Consider the following 19539-nt stretch of genomic DNA (forward strand, 5'->3'; position numbering starts at 1 on the left):
TTTAGAGTTTTCCTTTTCTTTATCTTGAGCTTGCAGTAAAAAAAAGACTCGGCTCATTTCTTTTCGAGTCTATCTCAAATCAAGCTAAAAGACGAGCCGATATTGACCTGCTCCTAAGTCTAGAGGTTTTCCCTGCAGTCCTAATCGGGCCATTCTGTATAAGATGATAAAGATCCTGCCCTACAAGGCCGTTCACAGTTCAGGGACAGTTCACTGGTACAACGCAACGGTTAGTTACATACATGGAAGATCAAGTAAGAAAACAGAGTGCATTGCAAATTTGTATGAAAATGAATACACACACACATTTCTCTATAATTTCTCAAGAAAGCTCAGAAGAAGGGCACTTTCAGTAAAAAACAATCGCCCTATAAACCTGCATGCCTAGACACATTCTGCTTCTGAAAAGGCTACTTGCTTGATCCATCATGATAGACATCCTATTTCTTTGTCCTGGGACCACCCAAACTCTTCCAAGAACGACAATAACACACCATTGGACCAACCAAAACCAGTCTGCAAAATGAGGGATGTCAGCTTAGAATTTCAGATGATATGACGATAGGAGAAGGCTGGCAATATGACAATCTTGGTATTTATAACTTCTAAGTTATGTATGGTTTGCCATTTATCAACAAGTACAAACATGTTCATCATTATATTTAACACAATGGAAAGTCTTTTACTTTCATCATTTTCATCATTATATTTAACACAAATGGAAAGTCTTTTACTTTCATTTGTAACATATAACTCCATACCTGGGGTTTGTATTCACCGCCTCCTCCAGATTTACCACAGGCCTCCACGTCGTACTTCTCATGCATCGCGCCAGTTGACTTGTAGGCCGCATAGTTGGTTCTCACCCACCTCGTAGCAATATCCTCAGCAAACTTCTTTGCTTCTGTCGAACCAGAGTTCAGCAATCCCTCGGTTATCAGATGCTGCAATGGTGCCCACCCATTTGGAAAGTCCCTGTTTAATTATCAGAACACCAGTTTTAGAAAGGGAAACCAGACAACTTCCTGTGCAAGTGCACTAGGTAGTTTGACCATCTCGAAATGTCCATTTCAGGAAAGTAACCATTGTTGCCCTGTGTTTGATACTGAAGTTGCTATTCCTGCAGGATAGACCAGTCCTGATGTCTGGAGGCTTCTCATGACTCTCACCGATTTGGCTTCATCCAGGAACGGCACCAAACCTGGTTAAGTTCGAAACAACCATAATCACTAACTTTCTCTTGCAAAACTTATCCCCATGTTCTCTCCAGGTCTAACATTTCAAATAATTTGTAGAGAGTAGAGACGAAATTCATATCATCATATGTTATGAAAATGATAAACAAGCTGAAAGACCGAACAGGTGTGTACAGTGACCATGCAGTTTCCAACCCTTCGATAGGTAAGTTCATTTTACAGGATTATCATATGAGTTATGAAAAAAACGCAGCTACATATTATTCTTTTTGGTACTTCCTGAATTCTGGTCAACTGGCATTGCGCCATTATGCATGAGAAAACAAACACAGGGAGACAGGGAACATACGGGACGCACCTGAATTATGTGCATTCAACCACAAGGGTACGAAGTTAGAAGCAAAAATGTTATGGTTCTGTGACTTCGATTCCCACTTGTAGACTCCCTAGAACAAAAGCGGTAATGTACTAAGTTAATACCATCAGAAAGTGTTCATCCGAATAGGATTATAAGAGATCAAGCTGATATCCTTGGTAAGCTTTCTGAGCACCTGGTTTCCATCGAGGGGAAGCCAGTAATCAAGCCACTGTTCCATCTCAGAATTCCACAAAATAGTCTCGATTGCCGTATGCCGCGATTTTGAAGCCCCTGAGAAAATTTCTGCCGTTGCCTTCTCTCCAATGAGTTCAGCAAACACCGCTATGTCCCGTTCCATCTGTATTGCATTTAAAGGTAAGGACCAAGTACAATTTAAGACCATTAGTAACCAAAACAACTGAGAACTTCAACTTATTGCCCAGTAAGCATATTCCAAGCTATGGTGAACTATTTAACAGAATGAACAAAAATACGATGCTGAACCAGATGTGACATTTCAAACCCATGCTAAATCTGGATCATGAAATTTGATTAGAATGCAAGATCCATACCTTACCTTGCATATGAATGTGTTTAAGTCCACCGGTATGATGAAAGTCGTTACCAAGGTTGTCATGTCAGTTGGATCGCTTCACAAAGAATGAGATCGTTATAGAGAACATAAGGTACGTATTAATCAAAGAAAGAATTAGCATCCCCTTTGCTGGTAATAAAGTGGTAATTCATGAGTTACTTCTTAGCCAAACAAAAAGAAAAGCATGAGTCACTGAATATCCAACCTCATCCATCGAGAGCTGAAATCCCATCCCGTTTCAGCTGCTGAAGCAATCTGGTGGTATAATTTTTCCTTAGCGGTTATAGAATTAAGCTTTGAGGCCAGTTCCTCATCCTAAAAACAGCATAGACCTTACATAGTTAGTTCATCGTTTACATGACAAAATTTCACTAAAACCGGCATAGTTAATTAACAACATCAGCAAAGTTTAAGACTTTACAATTGTTGCACTTTCTGGCCTAGGTTTGTTCCACATAGCCTGGTAGCGACTCAAGTTATGCACACATCCATCATTGTCCATTATTGCTACGTTGTGAAGCTCTGCATAACAGAACCATTGTAAAGGGAGACTGTATTTTGACAGTGTGGGATTGCAGAAGGGGATGCTAAGAAATGGCTTTTATCAACGGCTACCTGATACCCAGAAGCTATGCTCTTTCATCAGAGAGGGGAATACTCTCCTCACAAGGCCCAAATCACCTGTGGCCGTGTATAGTTCCAAAACCATCGAGCTTAAAAGTGGCGGTTGGCTGCAGAGTTGAAAGCACATATCAGATTACTTGTGCTGAGATATAGCGCGCTTACAATATTTTTGTAATTAATTGGAATATAACTTCAAATTATTACTTCCTCCGTTTCATAATTTTTGCCGTTATTTTAGTTCAAATTGACAAAATAAAATGACTCCGGTTGCTATGCATCGACCAAGTCCTAGTGAGTGGTGACTGGTGGCAGAAGTAATAGTCAATACTGCAAAGAGAGAGTTGTCACCTTCGATTAGTGTAGTACGATCTTGCACCGTTGAGAACAAAACCATATTCCTCCACAAGGTATACAAGGTTAAGCACGATATCCTTTGCCGTTTCATACATTTTGCTCACCAGCAAGCCTCTGCATGCATCAAGGCACGAGAAGCGCAAATATCATAAGAAATAGAAAAAAGAAGAACAAAATGACAAAGCAGAAATCGGCGTCCGAGGCATTTGCTGTGGGAATTACTGTTACACTACTCTGTCACAAAAAGACGATGCAATACTGCGACAAAAACTAAGGGCCTCTTTAGATTGAAAGAAATTAAATGCTATTAAATCATAAACAGGTGATCCAATACTTTCCCAGAATACACATTGAAAGATATATTATTTACTAGATTTTTCTCAGAACATGAATTTCGAGTTTAAAACTTGGATCAACCTTGAGCGTTGGATCGCAAAGTCACTTGATCCCAGTTCTCAAAAAGTGAGGGGCTCTTTGGAATCGCATATGTATTTTAGAGGAATCCACTCGGGGCCTTGTTCGGCATGGCTAGTATTATCTAATGGGGATTGGCTGAAAACACATGCGCGAGTAGCCAACCGGGCTCATCCCGTTCAAGCTCAGTCTGTCATCTGTATGTAGAGAGTTTTTTGAGTGTACTAGTGTATTGGCTTGGGAAAATACACATGTACCGAACGGGGCCTCACAGTTTTTTTTTTCCTGTGAACTCTATCCCAAATGAATCTCAACTCAGCCCAAGGCCTCAACCCACGTTCCATTTTTCGTATGACAAAATCTAGTGTACTTACATTCTATCTCTTTCTACTCTCGTAGATACGGTGAAATTCACTCCATTCGAAATGAATCTTAACATGAGGTTAAACTCTTTTTTTTTTTCTCAAAAGCACGCCAAAGTGTGTTAGAAGAAAACCTTTGAGAAGATTGGAGCATTATAAAGTTACAACAAGGGTACAAAAAAAATGAAGTGAATTTGAGAAGACCAAATGTACTTATACTCTATTCTATCATCAATAAGTACGAAATGTAATTATCATCACATGTTGCATTTTACGGTAAGTATAATTCCAAGTTTGTGTTTCCTGACGATCTGAACTATTGAAGGAACCAAAGGAGGGATGGACCAATCTAGCGTCAACAACAACACATATTAAAAAACTTTTGATTTGGACAAATTTAATGGCCCGGTCCCGGCCGTTCGCCGGCTAGCAGAACACCACGTCCATATCCTACGTACTCTACGCCCACCTCAGGGATAGAAAATAAAGGGTCCAGCCGCCCACAGTACGCGCCGCACATAGATACGCGACAAAGCACGAAGAAACAAGTGGAGCATTCCACCACGTAAGGCCGGACGAGTCAAAAGAGCAACCTAGGCTGCACGACGAGCATACAAGTGGAAGAAGGACACGTGAAACTTTCCGACGATGGTGACCGGGGACGAGCTCGCTAGGGACCAATAATGGAACGGAGCAATGGAGGGGCCGGCCGGCCGGCCGGTCGGAGACGGAGGGAAGAAGCAAAGAGGTGGGAGTTGCACGGCGTACGCGCGTACGTACCTGACGACCCAGTAGGAGTCCCAGTAGTAGACCTCCCGGAACCTGGAGCCCGGCACGACGACCCTCCCGGGCAACGGCAGCAGCGTGTGCCGGTCGGGCCCCGCCGGGACGTCCGGCGCCACCCGCCGCGCCAGGTCCTTCCAGAGCGCGTGCACCTGCAGCGCCCACGCCCGCGCCTCGCCGCCGGCCGCGACCCGCGGCAGGAACCCGCGCGGCTCCGGGTCGAAGTCCGGCGGGTCGGCCGCCAGCAGGTCCGACCCGGCCGCCGCGAAGTACCGCGCGAGGTACGCCTCCATCTCCTCCCGCGTGGCCACCGACGCGAGCGCGGCCTCGGCCGCCGCGCGGTCGGCGCCCGGCGCCAGCGGCAGGTCCACGTAGAGCTTGGGGTCGAAGTCGCGCGGGCCCAGCGCGCGCAGCGCCTCCGACTGCACGCGCTGCAGCAGCGCCAGCAGCGCGCGGGCGCCCTCCTCCTCCTCGCGATCGCCGTCGGGAACGGCGGCGGCGACGGACCCCATCCGGAGCAGAGTCGTCAGAGAAAGGAAGATGAGAACGTGAAGTAGTAGTAGAAGTTGAGGACGTGGGGGCGGGGCCATTGGTTCGGTTGTATAGGAGTTCGTGGGGGATACGCGCTCGTGACGTCCGTGCGGGGAACGGGCGTTGGCGTCGGTTCGGAAGGAGATGATCGAGGCGGTTACGCTTGCGTACGGCGGCGCGGGAGACGACGGGAGCGGCGCGGACTCTGCCTGTTCGTCTTCCCCTTCCTCTCTCTCTCGCGCGGCGGTTTTTGTTTTGAATGGGAAGGCGTCGGATCTGGGCCGGTCGTTGGGATCGATGCGTCCTGTACTATCGATCTTGTCGTCGTCCGTTTGGTCTTCGTGTGTGTGTCAGTGCATGGAAACGAAGGGTGGCTCGCTGGCGGCCACGTCGGTCTGACACCGATCCCGCCATCGTGGTCGCGGTGGCAGGGAAGGGGCACGTAAAGTTTCGCGAATTTGCTCTGCGTAAACTAACCCAAAAAAAATCTCGTGCAAACCCATACTTCAGCATCAGATTCTACCTTTTTCACGTAAATGAATTGTAAGAAAATCGATAATCGTTAGTTGCTCAAACAGGGTTTGAAGTTGTCGAAAGTAGAATCGAGAGATAAACAAAAGAGACAACAAATGATTCAACTAATGTCTTATTCCATTCATGATCTCGGTATATATATACAAAGGGAGGAGAGTCGATTTTGGGCAGGTATGGTGGCAGCTGTGACTAAGCTTGAAATTCAGCCTATTAATCAGGAATCTATCGACTAATTGGGTTGTCACGGTGCAAAAGTCCCGTATAGCGATTACTTAGCTTATTAATCATTGAGTCGGACGATTTATTGAACATAGGGTCATACAAAATGTCATTTTCATGAATCAATTTGGTGCGGAGGTAGGTTGTGAAAATGTCTGCCTACATATATTTTTCATTTCTTTATCATTTTCCAAGATGTTTAAAATTATTTAAAATAAAGGAAGCATATGCATCTAGAGCCGAAACAGGGCAAGTACAATGCTCTATGCTAACATGGACGCTTAGAGTGGAAAAAGAAATACACAAAATCAGATTATTTTACAAGCGCATGCGCTCCGAACGCAGATCCTAAACATTGACGCCTAACCGCCCGACTGGTGCGCACACACTTTGCCTCATACAGAAAGAAAAAAGCTAAGCACTCCCCCGTTTGAAGTTGCGCCGCTGCCACTCAAGACCAAGGAAAAAAATAGCGCGCTATAATAAAATAGCGTCGGCCAAAAAATACGCTATTAGCGTGCTATAGCGCGCTATTAGCGCTGAAATAGCACGCTATTTTTTTCCATACTCAAGACGCTAGGAATAAAAGCCCGAACTGCTGATCGCCCTGGAAAGTGATCCCGGCGCCCAGTTCTTAGCGCTCGTGTTGTACTTGCCCTAATAAGTAGCCCGCGATGAACTTAGAGATCATATTTTAAAATATTTTTGCTAGAATCAGATGAGGCATTAGTTTCGTCTATGGGTCACATTTGTTTGAAAAATATATATGCACGATGCTCCAAAGACCGCGGGAACCAGACTAGATTCTCCTACATCTTTCCTCGCCGTAGTCACGTTGTCACGTCCGTATAGGGATTTTATTTTATTTTTGCGAAACTATAGCAAGTAGTTGTTCTTCGGCTTCTCCCCGAATTTGGTACATACACGTAGTCACGTTGGTACATCAAGTAGTTGTTCTTCCACTTCGGCTTGTATTGTACTTCACTGTTCTATTTCTCTTCTCGTATTATACTCTGTATAAAATGTAAAAGCAAGGCTGACTGCATTTTCAGCGTTAAAAAAAAGGCTAACTGCATTTTCATCAAAAAAGAAAAGGATGGACGGTAGCAAGTTGGGTATGGGAGCGAATCTCCAGACACAATCTATTGGAAGTCACTAAAGATGGTTCCTACTCCGCCATCTCGATCTTCAAGATGCAATTTGAAGGCACCACTCTAACTACAGTGGAACCCGCTATTTGGAAGGCTCCCCCCCCCCCAAGTGCAAATTGTCCTTGTGGCTAGTTTTACAAAATAGAGTTGGGATGGTTGACCGTTTGGCTAGAAGAGGTTGGCCCAATTGTGAAAATTGTCCCTTTTGCAATCAAGGTCAAGAGTATGCGTCTCACCTTCGTGTCGCTTCTCCATAGGAATTTGGAATGCCATTATACCTTGGTGTGGGCAACTAGACATCATACGGCGCTTTGGGCTAATGAGGAAAGCGTTTTTGGTTGGTGGATGAAGTTGGCCTTGGGACATGGAAGCCCCTGAAGGCTATGGCCTCACTCCTCATGCTTGTGTTTTGGGAGATTTGGAAAGAGCGAATGCAATAGTCTTCCATCATCAAGGCTCTCATCAAGGCTCGTCGGCTGATATCTTCAACCAAGGTGGCTGGCGACTTTTTAGAAGATTACAAGATGCATAAGGCGACTTTTTTTTCCGCTGGCTGATCTTTATGTCCATCCTATGTGATCCATGATTTGTAAACTCTGAAACTGATGATTTCCTAATAAAGAAAGTTGTGTGCATCGATTAATGCAGAGGTTGGGGTAATCCCCATTTCGAAAAAAAAGCCTCGCCGGCTCACATGGTAATCACAAAAATCAAGGACGAGGTCAAAATGTGGAGCATGGCCGGAGCGAAATCCTTGAGTAGTGTAATCCTGGGAAAGTCCTTGGCGTCGACAAGGCATTTGTTCATGCATTTGTCCTAAAAGCCTTCTCCTTAATTAATGAAAATGGCAAGTCTTTTGCCTTATTTTAAAAAATATATAATTTTGCATGCAAACTAGTGACAATGCATAGATAGTTCATATGAAGCAACATCAGGCTAGATAAATTTTTTTACTTGATCGGGTCTTCTTGACCCGTCCGACGACTTCCGTCTGCATCCAACAACGTCAGGCTGGTTCAGCGAGGAGCGGCAGCGGCGGCGCACCATCAACATGGTCTGGAGATTGAAGACGAAGGACATCTAAAGGGTTTCTTTGTAAAAAAAATTGTTGAGGTGCTTTCTACAGTTTCTCTTAATGCTAAGATCCATTTTCGCAAAAAAAAAAAGACTAGATAACCGAGACAAAACATTATGTACCAACAATTGTTTTCTGCACAGATAATAAGAACTGCAAATGGGTGTTCGAATTCGATTTTAGTCTTTCTTACCTGAAGAAAACACGTCATGCAACTTTTTGTATTTCTCAAGTCTGCTTCCATGTCAAGGACAGGGAACACAACACGTAACAACCAACTAATCTTAGATCACCGGGACTTCCAGAATTATACTTATCCACTATGCGTAGTAGAGTAGTGCGTCCGACAACAGATGATCAGAAAAACATTGACCAAATAAGCAGATTTGCCATGGATTAAGCTGATTTGGGGAAAATACTATAGTGAGCCCCTCCCGCCGGCTAAAGCTTTTGATTGTTCTTTCTGGTGGCGTGAATGTCTTAAGTTGATGCCAAAATTTAAGGAAATTGCTTTCTGTAATCAGCATAATGGGTCATCAACCTTGCTTTGGCAAGACTGGCAACTTTTGCCTCAAATCTACACATCTCTTGTAACGATGCTCTGCACCAAGTGTCTTTTCTTGACTTATTTCAGCTTCCCTTGTCTGTTATTGCCTATAAGGAATATCACCGGTTTGAGCAATTTCTGATGTCTAAGCAAGGAGATATGAGAAAGATCCTTGGACATATCTTTGGGGCACTACCTTTGTCGTGGCTAACGCTTATTCTCTGCTCAAAGATTCTCATGAGCCACCTTTGGCTTTCAATTGGCTTTGGAACTCTTGCTGTTAAAAGAAACACAAGGTATTTTGCTGGCTAATTTTGCAAGATCGCCAGAAGGACATTTTTCCTGGATGATTATTCTTGCATCATGTGTAATTATCAAATTCTGGAAACTGGGGATCATCTTTTCTTTCATTGCAAGTTTGATGCAGCTATCTGCCCGGGCTGGACTATCCCTGCATCTGTCATTTGGAGTGCATTGATAAGCTTAAACAGATGATCCAGAAGCCTTTCTTTATGGAAATTTCACTCTTGCAGCTTGGGCTATTTGGAAAACAAGGAATGAGTGCATCTTCTAGAATGGCAGGCCAGGTCTTTACACAGCTAAGCTTCTTTTCAAGGAAGAGTTGAAGTGGATTAAGTTCAGAGCAACAAGGAAAGCATACCGTCAGTTTGGATCTTGGATAGATAGATTCCTTTAATTTTTAGCCAGTTTCTACTTGGCTCTTTTTTTTCGGTGCAAGGCTCATGTACAAACTGCAACCTTAAACCAAAATATATAGAAATATATGCAGTAGCAAGGCTACTGTGGTTCGTACAAAAAAATGCAGAACAAGCATGACAAGACCACAAGTAACAAATTAAGGGTCTTGATTGACCGGGCAGGATTCAGTAGCAAAATACATAAACTATTAGCGAACCAGTTCAAGCTCAACAAAATTCCTGCTTTGGCAGCATAAAGATAGTACATGTGAATTAGATATTATAAAGGGAGAAGTTTCCACATCATATTATAGGGAACTTATCTAGTTGGATTAATATCTCCTAGATGCTAACTCCTGAAAAAAGGAGCACCACATGCTCAGGTGTCATCAGTAGCCGGGTTATACACCACCATGCCAGTGCACAGGAGCTGCGTTTCAGTAGCGCGCTAGGCATCTTGAGCTACTGGTGTGTATCAGCAAGCTAGCAGAGTTAACCTAGCTATCAGGTTCTATTAGCACGGCCGCGGAGAACATCCAGGTCCATGTCGTCAGGGTCGGTTGCCTGGATCTCAAAGTGCACCCCGTCGAGCTCGTGGCGGAATTGGTTCCTCGACACAGCATAGATGGTCTTCGAACGGATGCGGGAATCATCTGGAGACCTGAAAAGAAATAGAACACCAGTACTTAGGAATTTGTAGCAGTTAGCTGTGACAAGAGCAACCTATAGAAAAACACTGAAACGAATATCTGGATATTCGGTACAGCAAAGGAAAAAAAAATCCATGGAGAAGCCATGTGTATCACACAATGGACATTCTCGTCACATTTAAAGGCCATGACAATTTTCTTGAGCCAAGGGTGTTCGTCACTTGTGTGATGAGTTTGCTGTCACTACTGACTGTTGTAATATGCAACCAAAACTTTGCGAAGTTACAAGGAATATAATTTGTTTTCTTTGTGGGGTGTGAAGAATTAAGTTGGTAGCTGGATTAGTTTGAAACATATGACTATCATGCGATGTGTACAAACACTCTAATTACTCAAACTGAAAGGCAATGTAGAATGCACCACCGTCAGCCAGCCCCAGTATTACTGAATCTGTGCTTTTACATTCATCTCTTTGCTGTATACCACATCAACATATAATTTTACAAACAAGATCACAGCAACAAATCTTTTTCAATAATTAACACAACAATAAATCCTTTGAACATTTATCACATCAATAAATCGTATCCAGACAGAATCTATCAATAAAGAAATCAATCAGAATAGCTATCCTTTGAACAATAAATCTTTCAGGACAGAGTCGCTAACCGGACTGAATCATATCAGTGACGAGTCACAGGAAACAGGGGCAAGAAAGACAGGACTAACCAGGAGATGAAGAAGATCTTGCTCTTGCGGCAGTTGTCGTCGCTGACGAAATCCAGGTCGTATACGGCGTAGCGGCAGTCGTCGGCGGGCAGCGAGGCCGTGAAGTCGTCGTAGCTCTCCCCGGGCGCGCCCGTCTTCTCGACGACGACCTCCTCGCTCCTGTCGTCGATCTTGAATATCACGTAGCGGTGCACCTTCCTCCTCTTGAGCTCCAAGAACGCGCTCTTGCTCCGCTCCGGCACGTCAATCCACGCCGGCGAGCCCCCGCCCTGCACAACACAGACAACCAGCCGACAGACAGACTCCCCCGTCAGCCACAGAACAACAGACATTCCCGCTCGCTCGGTAAGACCAGATCGGCGGGAAAACAGAGTCGCAGTACAAGAACAGCAACCATAAGCGTGAACCCAAGAAACTCCATGGTGTTGCTGCTATTGCCCGTGATGAAGCGCGCGGAGGGGGGTGGTTAAAAGGGGAGGGAGGGGGACAGGAGCGTGGGGACTCACCAGGCACGGCCACGCCGCCGCCGCCGCCGCCAGCGCCATGTGGTGTGGCCAAGATCCTGGTCTCGCGGCGGGGTGGCGCTGGTCGATCCGAGGGAGGCGGGCGGGCCGAGGGATCGATCCCACGGGCACGGGCGGTGGAGGAGATTGGGTTGAGGTCGGATTAGTTTAGTGTTTCGGTGGAGGTGGGATCGAGGAGAAAAGGCGTAGTATTGATGGTGGGATCATGGGATTCGTGCGCGGCGCCCCGCCGCGTCCGCTTGAAATCCGCTACAATCCGCGCCGTCAACACTAGATTTGGACCCGTGAAAGAGGCCCAGCCCGTGGATGGAAAGTCAGATGCTCTAACGGGCCAATGGACGGCCCTGCTAGGAAGGGGCCCTCTCAAGTCTCAACCAATTTATCTCTAGAACAAAAAACAAATCTGCAAAAAAAAAATCTCAACAAATTTATCTCTAAAACAAAAAAAAGCTTCCTACCCAAAAAAGGAAAACTTCATGAATCACCCTAGAAATCCATTCAAATCCATAATTTCGCACATAGTGCACTTTTTTTTGAACGAGGGCAAAAACTTTGCCCATTCATTGATTAAGAAAAGAGTTTTACAAAAAAGTAAAAGGTTTAAACCTTATTACAAGTTACTCTCGTGGCATCAATTGACTCAAACTTTTGGCACCGGCTAAACCCCAAAGGGTTGCCTCTTTTCTAATCCTCTTGAAGACGACTTGCGACGGAGCGCGCTTGTTCTTGAAAACTCTATCGTTTCTCTCATTCCAAATGTCCCAAATGATGAGCATAGCAAGTGATGCCAACCTTTTGCGGTTTTGCCCCGAAGATATCATGCTCCACCACCCGTGAAGGAGAAATCTGCCCAATTGTTGACATGAATAGCCGGAATGTCGAACCCCTCTTTGGCCTTGTCCCAAAGACGTAAGGTGAAGCGGCAATGGACAAGTAGATGATCAACGGACTCCAAGCATTGGTTGCATAGAGGGCAAGCTCCACAATTTGGCCATCCTCGCTTTGCCAACCGGTCGGCGGTCCAAATTCTATTTTGGTAGACAAGCCAAATGAACAACTTAATCTTGGGGGTGCCCACATTTTCCACATGGACTTGTATAAACTTGAGTAGGTGGAACCCAAGAACTGTAAATCGTCAGCGGACTTGGTAGTGTAGTGCCCACTCTCGGTGAGCCTCCAAGAGATGTCATCTTCTTCATTATCATTGAGGTGGAAATTTTGTATGTGGCTCCAAAGTTGGACGAATTGAGAGGGTTGCTCAATAGAAAAATCATCCCCTAAGTCCACTTTATGCACCCAAGCATTGTCTTGTAGAGCTTGTGCCACCTTCAAATTTTTGCGCTTTGAAGAGGCGAAGATTAGCGGTGCAAACTCAATTGGCTTTCTCCCCTCAAGCCAAGGGGCATACCAAAAAGGAGTTTTTATCCCATTGCCCACGGTGATGGTGGTGGCGGCATAGAAAATGTCCATATCTTGTTCCGAGCAAGGATTACCGGAGCCTATCCAAATTTTGTTGGGGTCTTTCCATTCCAACCAAGGCCACCTAAGACGGAGGGCCGTTGCGAACTTTTTCGTATGAAGGATGCCAAGGCCTCCAAGCTTCTTTGGGTGGCAAACTAACTCCCAATTAACTTTGCATTTGGCACCCATAGTGTGTTCCTTTACCGACCAAAGGAAGGCTCTCTCGATCTTGTTGATGAAGGAGATGGTTCCCGCCGGGATGGAGAGTGTGTCAAGTGGTAAATAGCTTGGGAGGCGATGAAGGATTTGATCAAGGCGGAGTGGTCGGCCATAGATATGTACTTTCCATTCCAAGTGGGAAACTTCCCGGCGCACTTGTCCTCAAGGTGTTGTATATCTTTCCTCCTTAGGCATCTCACTGTAAGGGGAAGCCCAAGGTATCGGAGCGGGAATGATTCTCTCTTGGTAGGGATGTCAAGAAGGATGTCGTCAAGGTTAAGGTTGGCGCATCTAATCGGCACTACGTAGCTTTTATGGAAGTTCGTACAAAGCCCGGTTACTTTCCCGAAGTCATGTAGAATGCATGCGAGATTTTGGACATCCTCCTTCAAAGGCGCAACAAATATCGCCGCATCGTCTGCATAGAGAGAGGTGCGGAGGATAGAACCTCTACCCCGAAGCTTGTGTAGAATACCATGGCTCGTCGCTTTCTCCAAAATTTGGGCTAGAGTGTCAATGGCAAGGACAAAGAGAAGCGGTGAGAGGGGGTCTCCTTGCCGAAGCCCTCGGCCAAGGCGATTGGGACGGCCGGCCACCTCGTTGAGAAGCACCCTAGAAGAGGCGGTGTTGAGAAGCGCCACAATCCAATTCCGGAAACGGGCTGGGAAACCCCTCCTCTCAAGAAGATCAATAAGGTATCCCATCGGGTAGAGTCGAAGGCTTTCCGGATGTCAAGCTTGAAAAGTAGAGTCGGGGTCTTGTTCTTGTGGAATCTCATGGCAAGGTTCTTGACATATAGAAAATTGTCGTGGATGCTTCGTTTTTTTATGAAAGCACTTTGGGCGTTTGATACAAGATCATCCATGAGAGGCCCCAATCAGTTTGCAATCATCTTTGATACAATCTTGGCAATGGCATGAATCAAGCTAATATGCGGTAGTCGGAGACCTCCTCGGCACCTTCCTTCTTAGGAAGCAAGGCGATGTTTGCGGAATTTAGTCAATGGAAATTTTCGGCGTGTAGATTCCCAAAGAAGTGGATAACTTTCATCACGTCAACTCTTATAGTGTTCCAACATCTCTTAAAAAGTGCCCTCTGAAGCCGTCAGGCCCCGGAGCCTTGTCTCCGGGCATTTGTTTGATAGCCTCTTTGACCTCTTCCTCGGTGAAAGGCTCCCCAAGAGAGTGTAAATCCGGAGAAGGAAAATTGAGTTCCGCCCAATTGAAGTCATGGCTACTAGGGTCTCCTCTTCCCATGATTGCTTTAAAGTGCTCATATATGATTTTATCCTTTCCCTTGTGCTCCGTGACTGCTTGATATGCGTACATCACGCGTCCGTTGGGAACCCCAAGAGGAAGGTGTGATGCGTACAGCGGCAAGTTTCCCTCAGTAAGAAACCAAGGTTTATCGAACCAGTAGGAGCCAAGAAGCACGTTGAAGGTTGATGGCGGCGGAGTGTAGTGCGGCTCAACACCAGGGATTCTGGCGCCAACGTGGAACCTGCACAACACAACCAAATTACTTTGCCCCAACGTGATAGTGAGGTTGTCAATCTCACCGGCTTGCTGTAACAAAGGATTAGATGTATAGTGTGGATGATGATGTTTGCAGAAAACAGTAAGAACAATGTTTGCAGTAGATTGTATTCGATGTAAAGAATGGACCGGGGTCCACATTTCACTAGTGGTGTCTCTCCCATAAGAAATAGCATGTTGGGTGAACGAATTAAAGTTGGGCAATTGACAAATAAAGATGGCATGACAATGCACATACATGTTATGATGAGTAGTGTGAGATTCAATTGGGTATTACAACAAAGTACATAGACCGTTATCCAGCATGCATCTATGCCTAAAAAGTCCACCTTCAGGTTATCATCCGAACCCCTTCCAGTATTAAGTTGCAAACAACAGACAATTGCATTAAGTATGGTGCGTAATGTAATCAACACAAATATCCTTAGACATAGCATTGATGTTTTATCCCTAGTGGCAACAGCACATCCACAACCTTAGAACTTTACATCGTCCCAGATTTAATGGAGGCATGAACCCACTATCGAGCATAAATACTCCCTCTTGGAGTTACAAGTAACGACTTGGCCAGAGCCTCTACTAATAACGGAGAGCATGCAAGATCATAAACAACACATGGATGATAGATTGATAATCAACATAACATAGCATTCCATATTCATCGGATCCCAACAAACGCAACATGTAGCATTACAAATAGATGATCTTGATCATGTTAGGCAGCTCACAAGATCCGACAATGATAGCACAATGAGGAGAAGACAACCATCTAGCTACTGCTATGGACCCATAGTCCAGGGGTGAACTACTCACACATCACTCCGGAGGCGACCATGGCGGTGAAGAGTCCTCCGGGAGATGATTCCCCTCTCCGGCAGGGTGCCGAAGGCGATCTCCTGAATCCCCCGAGATGGGATTGGCGGTTTCGGCGTCTCTGGAAGGTTTTCCGTATCGTGGCTCTCGGTACTGGAGTTATTATCGATGAAGGCTTCTTATAGGCGGAGAGGTAGGTTTAGGGGCGACGCGAGGGGCCCACACAACAGGGCCGCGCGGCCAGTGGGTGGGCCGCGCCGCCCTGGCGTGTCGCCGCCTCGTCGCCCCACTTCGTTTCCCTCTCGGTCTTCTGGAAGCTTCGTGGAAAAATAAGATCCTGGGCGTTGATTTCGTCCAATTTCGAGAATATTTCCTTACTAGGATTTCTGAAACCAAAAGCAATGAGAAAACAAAGAATCGGCTCTTCGGCATCTTGTTAATAGGTTAGTGCCGGAAAATGCATAAATATGACATAAAGTATGTATAAAACATGTGTGTATCATCATAAAACAAGCATGGAACATAAGAAATTATCGATACGTTGGAGACGTATCAGCATCTCCAAGCTTAGTTCCTACTCATCCCGAGTAGGTAAACGATAACAAAGATAATTTCTGAAGTGACATGCTATCATAATCTTGATCAATACTATTGTAAGCACATGTAATGAATGCAGCGATTCGAAGCAATGGTATGAAAAGGTTGAACCCAATGTTCCCATAGCCTCTTCAAGTTCACTAATCCTTACTAGGATTTCTGAAACCAAAAACAGCAGAAAACAGCAACTGGCTCTTCGGCATCTTGTTAATAGGTTAGTGCCGGAAAATGCATAAATATGACATAAAGTATGTATAAAACATGTGTGTATCATTGATACGTCTCCAACGTATCGATAATTTCTTATGTTCCATGCCACATTATTGATGTTATCTACATGTTTTATGCACACTTTATGTCATATTCGTGCATTTTCTGGAACTAACCTATTAACAAGATGCCGAAGTGCCGCTTGTTTTCTGCTTTTTGGTTTCGAAATCCTAGTAAGGAAATATTCTCGGAATTGGACGAAATCAACGCCCAGGGGCCTATTTTGCCACGAAGCTTCCAGAAGTCCGAAGACGAAACGAAGTGGGGCCACGGGGTGCCCAAACCCTAGGGCGGCGCTGCCCCCCTGGCCGCGCCGGCCTGTGGTGTGGGGCCCCCGTGCCCCCTCCTGACTTGCCCTTCCGCCTACTTAAAGCCTCCGTGACGAAACCCCTGCATCGAGAGCCACGATACGGAAAACCTTCCAGAGACGCCGCCAACGCCGATCCCATCTCGGGGATCCAGAGATCGCCTCCGGCACCCTGCCGGAGAGGGGAATCATCTCCCGGAGGACTCTACGCCGCCATGGTCGCCTCCGGTGTGATGTGTGAGTAGTCTACCCCTGGACTATGAGTCCATAGCAGTAGCTAGATGGTTGTCTTCTCCCCATTGTGCTATCATTGTCGGATCTTGTGAGCTGCCTAACATGATCAAGATCATCTATCTATAATTCTATATGTTGCGTTTGTTGGGATCCGATGAATAGAGAATACTTGTTATGTTGATTATCAAAGTTATATCTATGTGTTGTTTATGATCTTGCATGCTCTCCGTTACTAGTAGATGCTCTGGCCAAGTAGATGCTTGTAACTCCAAGAGGGAGTATTTATGCTCGATAGTGGGTTCATGCCTCGCATTGACACCGGGGATGTGACAGAAAGTTCTAAGATTGTGTTGTCTTTGTTGCCACTAGGGATAAAACATTGATGCTATGTCTAAGGATGTAGTTGTTGATTACATTACGCACCATACTTAATGCAATTGTCTCGTTGCTTTGCAACTTAATACCGGAGGGGTTCGGATGATCACCCGAAGGTGGACTCTTTAGGCATAGATGCAGTTGGATGGCGGTCTATGTACTTTGTCGTAATGCCCAATTAAATCTCACTATACTCATCATGATATGTATGTGCATGGTCAGGCTCTCTTTATTTTTCAATTGCCCAACTGTAATTTGTTCACCCAACATGCTGTTTATCTTATGGGAGAGACACCTCTAGTGAACTGTGGACCGGTCCAATTCTCTTTCTTGAAATACAATCTCGCAATACTTGTTCTCTTGTTTTACGCAAACAATCATCTTCCACACAATACGGTTAATCCTTTGTTACGACAAGCCGGTGAGATTGACAACCTCACTGCTTTCGTTGGGGCAAAGTACTTTGGTTGTGTTGTGCAGTTCCACGTTGGCGCCGAATCCCCGGTGTTGCGCCGCACTACATCCCGCCGCCATCAACCTTCAATGTGCTTCTTGGCTCCTCTGGTTCGATAAACCTTGGTTTCTTTCTCGAGGGAAAACTTGCCGCCGTGCGCATCATACCTTCCTCTTGGGGTTCCCAACGAACGTGTGAGTTACACGCCATCAAGCTCTTTTTCTGGCGCCGTTGCCGGGGAGATCAAGACACGCTGCAAGGGGAGTCTCTACTTCTCAATCTCTTTACTTTGTTTTTGTCTTGCTTAGTTTTATTTACTACTTTGTTTGCTGCACTAAATCAAAATACAAAAAAAAATTAGTTGCTAGTTTTACTTTATTTGCTATCTTGTTTGCTATATCAAAAACACAAAAAAATTAGTTACTTGCATTTACTTTACTTATTTCATCATGTTTCCTCCTAAGTTTGTTCTTAAAGATGTACCGGTAGGCCGAGGGTCTATCCTTGGGAAAGACAATATAGAAGATTTTTTCACTCATATTAGTACGGTCAAAGATTTTGAAGATAGACACTTGGTAGAACTTGCTCCCACTTATGAAATTGCTGTCGCTTCTTTAGTACACGCGTTAGAAGCTAGATTTGTTAACCTTAATCCTGTGATTCAACATATGTTTCTTACACTCAGTGATATGGAAGAAGGAGAAAAGAAAGATTTTGTATTAGAAACCCTTCTTAAAGAATTTGGGGGAATAGCGAGAGAAGCTAGAAAAGTTTTCACTAAATATAATATGCTAGGCTCTTATACCAACTTTGCTAGTACCCTTGAGAAGATGGAAAAGGATAGACAAAAGTACACTAATGAAGTTAATTATGAGGGGGATATTAAAACATCAATACCTTGCAAGCTCTTGGGAATGTGTGAGGCACTAGAAAAGAATTTTGATTGGATTGTTCCTGAAAATTTGTTTGACGAGAGTAGCACGCCTAAGACTAATGAAAAGGGAGATGCTAAAACTTATGTATCTAATATACTATGCCTGGTTGAGAAAACTCCGCACCCCGCTGAGAATGCACCACCCTTTGATAATACTTGATACACACTTTCTGCGCCTAGCTGAAAGGCGTTAAAGAAAAGCGCTTATGGGAGACAACCCATGTTTTTACCTACAGTACTTTGTTTTTATTTTGTATCTTGGAAGTTGTTTACTACTGTAGCAACCTCTCCTTATCTTAGTTTAGTGTTTTATTGTGCCAAGTTAAGCCGTTGATAGAAAAGTTCATACTAGATTTGGATTACTGCGCAGAAACAGATTTCTTTGCTGTCACGAATCTGGCTGTTTTCCCCTGTAGGTAACTCAGAAAATTATGCCAATTTACGTGAGTGATCCTCAGATATGTACGCAACTTTCATTCAATTTGAGCATTTTCATTTGAGCAAGTCTGGTGCCATTTTAAAATTCGTCAATACGAACTGTTCTGTTTTGACAGATTCTGCCTTTTATTTCGCATTGCCTCTTTTGCTATGTTGGATGAATTTCTTTGATCCACTAATGTCCAGTAGCTTTATGCAATGTCCAGAAGTGTTAAGAATGATTGTGTCACCTCTGAATATGTTAATTTTTATTGTGCACTAACCCTCTAATGAGTTGTTCTAAGTTTGGTGTGGAGGAAGTTTTCAAGGATCAAGAGAGGAGTATGATGCAACATGATCAAGGAGAGTGAAAGCTCTAAGCTTGGGGATGCCGGTGGTTCACCCTCGCATATTCTAAGAAGACTCAAGCGTCTAAGCTTGGGGATGCCCAAGGCATCCCCTTCTTCATCGACAACATTATCGGGTTCCTCCCCTGAAACTATATTTTTATTCCATCACATCTTATGTGCTTTGCTTGGAGCGTCGGTTTGTTTTTGTTTTTTGTTTTGTTTGAATAAA

The 19539-nt window shown here is 44.7% G+C and overlaps 2 protein-coding genes across 3 annotated transcripts; both read right to left on the minus strand.

Annotated features, from left to right (window-relative positions):
- Positions 1–255: 255 nt before the first annotated feature.
- On the minus strand, positions 256–5470 carry LOC127306579 (probable trehalase). Its single transcript, XM_051337238.2, has 11 exons — positions 4684–5470; positions 3122–3241; positions 2765–2880; positions 2571–2671; positions 2355–2464; positions 2132–2204; positions 1748–1912; positions 1555–1642; positions 1084–1201; positions 762–975; positions 256–516 (listed from the first exon to the last, which is right to left on the minus strand). Exons 1-11 carry the CDS (start codon positions 5274–5276, stop codon positions 427–429), a joined length of 1788 nt encoding a protein of 595 aa, XP_051193198.1. The 5' UTR covers positions 5277–5470; the 3' UTR covers positions 256–426.
- Positions 5471–9592: 4122 nt separating this feature from the next.
- On the minus strand, positions 9593–11544 carry LOC127306587 (actin-depolymerizing factor 10). Of its 2 annotated transcripts, none has more exons than XM_051337247.2 (3): positions 11327–11544; positions 10821–11089; positions 9593–10102 (listed from the first exon to the last, which is right to left on the minus strand). In XM_051337247.2, exons 1-3 carry the CDS (start codon positions 11363–11365, stop codon positions 9946–9948), a joined length of 465 nt encoding a protein of 154 aa, XP_051193207.1. In that variant the 5' UTR covers positions 11366–11544; the 3' UTR covers positions 9593–9945. The 2 variants fall into 2 exon arrangements, with proteins under 2 accessions (XP_051193207.1, XP_051193216.1); XM_051337256.2 differs by lacking the exon at positions 11327–11544 and adding an exon at positions 11215–11301.
- Positions 11545–19539: the final 7995 nt, after the last annotated feature.

This window comes from Lolium perenne, chromosome 1 (assembly GCF_019359855.2).
Source record: "Lolium perenne isolate Kyuss_39 chromosome 1, Kyuss_2.0, whole genome shotgun sequence".
Classification (NCBI taxonomy): Eukaryota; Viridiplantae; Streptophyta; class Magnoliopsida; order Poales; family Poaceae; genus Lolium; species Lolium perenne.

Bases quoted from the DNA above. Each gene is read 5' to 3' on its own strand.
- LOC127306579 (XM_051337238.2), bottom strand. From the start codon at position 5,276: ATGGCCCCGCCCCCACGTCCTCAACTTCTACTACTACTTCACGTTCTC. The intron at 3,242-4,683 runs GTACGTACGCGC...TGATGCATGCAG, and splicing joins GACTCCTACTGGGTCGTCAG to AGGCTTGCTGGTGAGCAAAA. The intron at 1,202-1,554 runs GTGCGTCCCGTA...GAACTTAACCAG, and splicing joins GTTGAATGCACATAATTCAG to GTTTGGTGCCGTTCCTGGAT.
- LOC127306587 (XM_051337247.2), bottom strand. From the start codon at position 11,365: ATGGCGCTGGCGGCGGCGGCGGCGGCGTGGCCGTGCCTG. The intron at 11,090-11,326 runs GTGAGTCCCCAC...TGTGTTGTGCAG, and splicing joins CGGCGGCGTGGCCGTGCCTG to GGCGGGGGCTCGCCGGCGTG. The intron at 10,103-10,820 runs GTTAGTCCTGTC...ATTTCTTTTCAG, and splicing joins AAGATCTTCTTCATCTCCTG to GTCTCCAGATGATTCCCGCA.